We start from the raw sequence: 8,799 nt of genomic DNA, 5'->3' as shown, positions 1-8,799 counted from the left end.
GGAAGATAATGTACACTTAGAAATAATATTTATTTATTTAAGAAAACTTGGTATGATTAAGAATTTACATTTGAGTAGTAATGGTTATAGCACATAGAATTTCACTTTGTCAGAGACTACTAAATTCCTGTGCACTTAATATGGGATTCAGTAGAAATGGGCTAAATCTTTTTAGTAGTCAGGGTGAAGTCTCATTCTGAAGCCCTATTATGTGGTCCTGAGAAATTTTATTCACACAGGTTGATCAAGGTTATTTGATTTAATACCAAATGATTTTTCAAATTGAGTTGCTGCCAAATGTTGAAAGTGGAACTTAGAAGTTGAAAATATCCACCTGTGACAGAGATAATGTGTTCCAATTTGATATCCATAGGTATGCAATAGAGGACATATAACTCCAGATTTTGTGGCATACTAAGTGATTGAACCATAATTATCTGAGTTTACTAACTGTATTTGAATGGTTCAACATGATCATTACACAAGGGGGGAGTCCAGAAAGTGTGCATAAACTCATCAACACATCAGGTGATAGTGTAATAGCCAGTGTAAACCAGGAAATGACCCTGAATGCATATGTTAGTCTTCATAATGACACATTTTTCATGATTTCATAGCAATGAAATGTGATGCATGTACAGGTTGGCAAATTGCAGTGTTGGATTTTGGCAAATTATTTTTTAGGTGACGAGATGTCTGAAGCTAACTGTTTATTTGTGGCTTGAAAGAAACTATGTTAACATTTTAGAAAGGAAGATTTGGACTGGTTTTCCCCATTTATTGAAGATAGAGTTGTTACCTAACAAATTGTAAATGACTATTCATTATAATAGCTGTATAATCAGACAACAAGAGTGAAGTCTACTACCAAGATCACTATTTAATTTCCCTTAATGCTTCACCATCACCTTGTAAGAAACGTGTGAATGATTTGTGCCATGTGTGATTTCTTTTCCTCCCAAAAATGTACAGGTAAACTGGAACTTGTCATTGACTGTACTATTCATATAATCATGTAATAGTTTGGGTTATTTGTGAAAATAGGTGATCCTCCAGTTAAATATATTGAATCAAATATATTACAGATAATAGAATAATGGGCTATGAATTAATGTAGAAATTTGCCCATAAAAAGATTTCAAGAGAATAATTTCAGCCAGAACTCAAAAGAACATTATCAGCTTGCTACATAAAAATTCAAAAATATTTTTTTCCAATATTTGTTTATCTGTAGCCCAATGTAAGCATAATTTTCAGCTCTGTATCCTTCCACTGCAATTATAAATATCGTCTTCTTTAGCCATCTTCATTTACTAAATACACACACATCAAGTTTGGTTATACATCACACATTTCAAAAAAAGATATGTTAAATCACTAGGTTTTTTGAGGTCTGTGTCTTTATTGCAAGAAATATTTTGGTTTGCATAGTCTTCGCATAATCACTGATCTGTCTATGATCTTCCAGAAAATAGCTGATACTGAAACATTAATGAAATCAATTAACATACAGGCAAAGCTTATGTTTCTTGGAAACTACACAGGACTAAGGGGAATGTATAATGCAAATAATGTACTCATATGCACTGTCTTACATTTGGCACTACAAAATACTTCTAACTGTGGGAATGAGGTCACACAAACACACACACACACACACACACACACTCTCTCTCTCTCTCTCTCTCTCTCTCTCTCTCTCTCTCTCTCTGCCAGCTTATGCTACATTCAGTACTGCTGAAGAAACTACAGAGCTAGTATTTGCTGTTATTAGCAATGGTAAAATAGGTGAAACCCTACATAATTTGTGCAGGCTTTGAAACTCTAAGATCCTCTAGTACATTAGTGGCCTCAAGAAGTGGCAACACTTAAAATAAATGACTGCTGAATAGAATGCAATTGGCACAGTCGTTTTTAATATAACTTAAGAAAGCTATACGTAATTTTTCAGAATTTAGGTCTTTCTTTCCTAGGAATTTCACATGAGTGTAAAGATAAAGTAAGTGTAAAGCATGCATACTACCAAAATGCACAAACAGATATGATGGTGAATTTACTTGTAATGATTCTACAAAAATTTATAGTGATTCTGTACCATATTTATATATTTTATAATCCTACTGGAAACTAGACAGGTACACAAGTTGCAGTTCATTTCTGAAGGTATGGTGCTTACTGTATTAAAAGTGATTTTATCTCTGTCTGTGATGCAGGGTAGTTAAGTTTATGTATGCTATAGTGTGCCTCAGCATAGCAGTAAACTGAGGGATGCATGCATGTATTAACTACATTTATTGATTTAGTGATCAAAAGTATTTTATTTAAAACTATGTAATGGTGAAATACAACCAAAGAGAAGCCGCCTACGTCCAGGGTCCAAATGGAAAATGTTACCTATAAGGATGTTTATGTGTATGGTGGGGGGCGGGCGGGGGGGGGGGGGGGGGGGCATTTATAAGTGAAATGGCTCAGACAGGATTTCTGCCATGATGTCAGCCAGTTATTGCTTAATTTAAGAAAATTCATACCAAAAGCTCATTTGTATTCTAGAAAAATAAGTAAACTGATTGGAAATTATGGGTCATTCGCAAGGTTTCATTACTGCTAGTTCCTTCATTATTGTGCAAAAATTATTATAGTATTTATAGTACTTGGTTGTGTGTAATCTTCCTATTGCATTCAGTGGTAATCACATATAATTTGCGATAACCTGGTAAATACTTTTTTGCATTTACATTAGTAACTTTGGAGAGTTGCATCTTTTCTTCTAGGTCATTAAAAGCGTACTGATATAACTGTATGGAAAGTTCTGGTTGAGGATTATAAATTATTTAGGAATAAAGAAGATGACTTGCAGAAAGGCAGAAGCACTGTGTCGTCAATAGGTATGGAAACAAAAGTTTTGCTTCCTTTTTCAGGCTTGTAGGAGAAACATGCGCACCAACACACATGCACTCCCTCACATGCACATGACTATCTCCTAATGTATACTTTTGGAATGAACTTCCTTTTTCAAGTTCATAAGAGAAACACCTGCCCCACTGCTCCTGCCCAATTAAATCACGTGCCCAGCCATCTACCACCTGCCCCTCTACCTGCGCCCATGGCTAATCCACAGATTACTCCCCACGCTCCCACGAGCCACTAGACACTTTCCCCTGACCTCTCTATGCCTCCCACCTTGCTTCATCCCTCACCCCACCCTGCACCCCCATCTTACCCTGGTACACTTACTGTGGGCAAGGAAAGACCTGGTAGTCAGCTGAGCATGGTGTAGGGAGACAAGCATGTCTATGTGAGTGATTGTGTGTGTGTTTGTGTGCATGTTTCTCCTACAAGCTTAAAAAAGGAAGTTCATTCCAAAAGCTAGCAAAGTGCTTTACCTTTTGTTTGTGTACCTATTGACGACACTGTGGTTCTGGCTTACGGTGAGTTGTCTCCTTTATTTCTAAATAATCTGTAAAAGTGCACTGATGTAGCCAAATGATCGCACACTGCCACATCATTATATGTTCTTTTACGTAACTACATTTCTATTGTTTTTTACTTTCAGTCATTGTTACTATATATATAGGCCAAAACTTTATTCACTCGCCATTGTGGGCTTGAAGGCCATTTGGTGGCCTAGCAAGCACATGATGCTGTACGAAAAGTTGTAATCGAACTGGTATTGATCCTGTACTTGATGGATTAGATATGCCCTTACGCTTCTTTGCTACAGCACAACTGCCTCATGTACAGGGGTGCCCCATAGTTCTAGAAGGGACAACGTGGCACCTGGAGATCATATGGCATGAAGGAGTGAGTCAGTTGTGCTAGAATCATCACACAAGTAGGATGTGCATGTATGTGGGAAAATCGACTGTTTTGAAATTAAAATGAAATAAAAAACTATGTCATACAAAAATGTTCACATATTGCAACATTTTCATTTCCTATTAGAATATTTTGCAAAGGACTGAATTACATAACAGTGTGGAAGAATAGATAGGGCACATATCACATGCACACAATCAGAACTTTAATTATCGGTGCATGTACCTTGGGGAGTAAGTTCACCCCCCAAACTGACTATGTCTGACACTTATTTTTGTAGTGAGCCAGGATATGGCAAGTAATAATCAAATAATACAAAGTGGTGCCTTACAAAGTGTGTTAGCAGAACAGACAAATGCAGAATGATTCCATGGATGGTATAAGGGTTGTAACTGCGGAAATCCACTGACTTAAGCAACTCTGACAGAGGACAGATTGTTATGGCCCAGTGCCTAGGAATAAACAGCTTGAAATGGTGAAACTGTTAAGTTGCCCAGACACCGCTATCAGCAGCATCTATGGAAAGTGGTTTAAGGATGTTGAAATCACAAATAGGTGGCAAAATGTTGGATGTCCATGCCTCATTATAGAACTTAGAAGACAGGGACTTTTCCACTGCTTACATTTGTGCTTAAAGCCTTGTCTGACAGTGATTCCATCTTCCAGAAGGATAACTGTCCATGCCACAATGTGTTAATCATGCTACAGTGGTTTGAAGAGCATTATCAATTCACGTTGACACCTTGGCCACTAAAATCATTTGATCTGAACCAAGCATAACATATCTGGGATGCTATTGGTTAGGAATATACAGCTGCAAACCACCAGACCATAATTTACAAGATTTGTATGGTACATAGACACCTAGAGCCACAAACCTCAGAAAACCCACTGAGGATTTTTTGAATCCATATCACACAGCATTTCTGCTGTATTGCATTTTGCACATGGACCACTGTGCCATTAAACAGATGGTCACACTGTTTTGATTCCTCAATGTAGGGAGGTCAAGTGATTGTAAAAATGTAATATATCTCAGGAAGACTTACGAAGCTCAGTGCTTGATGCAAAGACTGGTATTTCTCCCTTGATTTAAGAATATGTAACGTTATGCACCTAGATATATCTAACAATATCTGTCTGATGTGTTAGTTGAATGACCATGTCAATACAACAGTAGGGAAGGCATTGGACAATTACTTAAAAAGAAAATACTAGAGAGATATTGTTAACCTAAGAAGGAGTTCACTTAAACATAACCCTTGTTTGAAATTGTTGGTGTGATATCCTTACTAACTTATGATAACTGAGCGCAGAGCAAAGAACCTCACATCATGAGTTTGTTCTGCCACCGTTAGAGTGCACAGAAACAGGTAAACAACTCCAGTACTATGATAAAGACATTGTCTTTTGTGGAGAGCCCACCCTCAAAATTCTCATATGGACTAAGAAATTTGGGCTTTTACAGAAGAACACTGACAATGTTCTTTCCTGTAAACCATCTGAAAGTGGGAAAAGAAAGGGGGAAATGGGGGAGCCTCCATGACTGACAGTAAGGTGCCTCGCTGGATACAGATCTAGCTGTTTCAATATCAGCAGACACATTGATAATGATGGCTGAACATCAACAGTTCTAAGAACAACTTTAAATTGGCTACAAGTGCTGAGTACATTACAGTGGCCATACATGCTACAGAATTTTTAGTATGAAAAAAAGTCTTTTGTGTATAGTAAATAATTATGAAGGTTATTTTATTTTATGTCCACTGTAGAACTATGTGTAGACACTGATTTTCAGTTGAAACTAAATACTGCTCTCTCGTCCCACACCTTGTTAGTCTGCTTATGCATCATGCAAATGAAAGAAAGGTTGTTGGTTTTAAAATAAACCATTATTCTTTATTTGTCTGTTTTGTTTTAAATACATTTAGACACACAGAAAGTAAAATGTTTAATGTCATATACAAATAACTGTATGGCAAAGTGATTGTGCACACATCACCTACTTTTGATAATGTGTGTAGACAAATGTTGGTGCAATCTGATATCAAATTTCCTCTGGATGTATAATATGAAATGTGGAACACATTCAAATGTTTTGACCACTATTGCAGATGACGGTCAGGATGATAATCTGTATTACGCTATATGCTATTGCATTCTCCTGCCTCTATTATCATGTGATGGGTGTCTCACCAAACTTGTTTTGTGGGGGATGGTAGGACGAGGGTGTGGTCTTAGGTAAATTTATTTATTTGATAAAAGTCAAAATAAAAGCAGTTTATAGAAAATTGGAGGAGGGCATAGATAATTGTCTTAATTTATTGATAACAAGTTTGATTTACCCAGTACAAATCAGATTAAGAGCAATGTATAGAAAGCTATATTGGTACTAGACCAGTACTGGGTAGTATAAATTGACGCCATGAAGAAGATCATTTACAATATGGTCAGAATGTTGGCTTTCTTACACACTCTTGGAAGAATTTATTGAAACTCAGAGTAGAGGTTCAGAAACAAACCTGTGTGAATTATAAAAAACCAGGTATTAGATGAGTAGATTTATGTCTTTTAAACATTAGTATTTTTGGCTAATGTTAAGGAAGAATCTCAATCCAAACACGGCAAAAAACTTTTTGCTATAAATGCAGATAGATTATGATCATTCTAGCCATGGCTCTTATCAGTGTCAACTACAGAACTTACCAATACTTGTATTTTTATAACCTTAAAACACAATTTTTATTATTTATGCATAAATTATTGGACCAAATTGCTGTTAGTACATCATGTAGTTTTTTACTGTGGATTGGATGCAGAATATTAAGGAAGGGAGCCACCAGAGAATGTGGAGCAAAGAAAACAGAAGGGACAACATGTTGATGACTTAAATAACTACCATTTAGTATTGGATGATTTTGGAAGGAGAATATGAGAAGAAAATTAGTCAAAGTTATTGCTTAACAAGGCTTAGTTGTAGCTCATAAGTAATGCCATATAAGTGTGTATTATAACATCTTAAGTCTTCAGAGTCTTGCAGCAACAGATTTCAATGATGTATCATAATCACTCATATGCCAGTGAACGTACTTGACTCACAATGAAATGATTCACATATGAAAAATGGTTGTAAAACCCAACGTAGAATGATAAATCACTTTAGTGAGAAGACAGTGACATTTAATGTTAAGTCACAATATCACTACAAATTGAGCTTTTTCTAGGATTCATCAACATTGTACAATTTCATTTTAATCTTGATTGAAAAGGTTGCTCTTTTTACAGTACATGGTTACAAGATGTGTGTTAATTTAATGTGACAAAAGTTGAGATTATCCTGTGCAATACAATACATGCTACATTCTTGTCAATTCCGTATCTTATTATACTATATCAGAGCTCTTTCCTACCACTGTAAATATTGCAACACATTCTGTCACAGCATAGTAGTTAATTATTTTTTTAAAATATTTTATCACTGTTGGCAATATTCTGGCAATAATCGTACAAAGCTCTTGTAGCTGCCTTTAATTCAGCTTTGTAAACATGAAAGAAACATTGTAATGTGTTTCTCACACACAGGAAAACATGTGGCAAATGTGTACTATTAGCAGCATTGAATGATTATGCTGGGAGAGCTTCCTGGAAGTGTGACCTGCAGCTTCCAGAGAGACAGGATGAATAGCTCACTTTCAGTGCACCAAAATGTATGGCACAGTTCGTACATAAAAAGCCTCGAGAAGGCAACATTTTGAAGCAGTATTTAAGTGGAAAGTTCTCCGTATAGCAAATTGTAGATTTTGAAATAAAAATTATCAATAGCATTTTAAACATGAATTATTGATTGACTAACTATAATGCGTATAGTGGCCATAGTTTCTGAAATTCAGATAAAAGGTGGCAGAGTTGTTATTTCCATGATACTGTGACTTTCCTAAGATGGTGGCTATTGAAGTAGTCTTGTTACTATAGATTAAGACTACATTGTATTATGGAGGGTACTTTTCTTAAATTTTTGTACTTGAAACTGATGTTCTATTTGTACAATAAACAACCAATATCATAAGGACTTTCATTGTCATTTGAACAATAGTTGCTATCCCTTACAGAAAACAGAGAATGCTGCAGCTCAAACAGCTGAACCAGTACTGTGGATGATTAATCGTGATGGCTATTTGTTCAAGAATTCTTGTTAGGAAAAAGCTTTGCAAGTGCTTGGTACAGACACCACTCACAAGTTTTGCTTCCTTTCAATTCCATCACCATCCATAAGTAGAGTTCTATAGTTGATTATCAGCAAAAGTACCACACATTTAAAAGTGAATTGTCAAACAAGTGGTTGATAAGTATCTTGCATACTTGTTAGATGTGACTTATACTTGGCAGAACTAATGTGATATTATCTGTAAAGGGACTGGTTCTATTTAGATGTATGGGTCCAAACACATAAATTATAACTTACTGTTAATGACACTTCTCACAATTGTACAATCATATATTTGTTATGTTAATTATTCCTGTTTCTGTTATTAGCAATATAAGGCCCCAGAAAGTGGAGAATATAACTAACTGTACCTGATTTAAAAAACGACCAGCAACCACATAAAAGGAGTTATAATTAATTCAGTTCCCTCACAAAACTATTGTAGGTTCTGTTCCACAATCTGTTTTGAGTTTGGCCTGTGTTTTGCACTTCTGGATGGTGCTTCTAAGTAATGTATGTAATGCACTAACAATAATCTTGTAATTTCTGATCTTGGATTCATATACACTCCTGGAAATGGAAAAAAGAACACATTGACACCGGTGTGTCAGACCCACCACACTTGCTCCGGACGCTGCGAGAGGGCTGTACAAGCAATGATCACACGCACGGCACAGCGGACACACCAAGAACCGCGGTGTTGGCCGTCGAATGGCGCTAGCTGCGCAGCATTTGTGCACCGCCGCCGTCAGTGTCAGCCAGTTTGCCGTGGCATATGG

General features: G+C 36.3%; 1 protein-coding gene across 1 annotated transcript in view; it reads right to left on the bottom strand.

Annotated features, from left to right (window-relative positions):
* Positions 1-760: 760 nt before the first annotated feature.
* The window catches only part of LOC126267610 (SCY1-like protein 2), a 1,033,915-nt gene continuing 1,025,876 nt past the window's right edge, over positions 761-8,799 (bottom strand). Inside the window, exon 19 of the mRNA XM_049972911.1 lies at positions 761-1,481. Coding sequence (XP_049828868.1) covers positions 1,455-1,481 — 27 coding nt within the window. The 3' untranslated portion in view covers positions 761-1,454. The remainder of the gene's footprint in view (positions 1,482-8,799) is intronic.

The sequence above is a fragment of the Schistocerca gregaria genome, chromosome 4 (assembly GCF_023897955.1).
Source record: "Schistocerca gregaria isolate iqSchGreg1 chromosome 4, iqSchGreg1.2, whole genome shotgun sequence".
Taxonomy (NCBI): Eukaryota; Metazoa; Arthropoda; class Insecta; order Orthoptera; family Acrididae; genus Schistocerca; species Schistocerca gregaria.
This window is presented reverse-complemented; position numbering and strand designations above follow the sequence as displayed.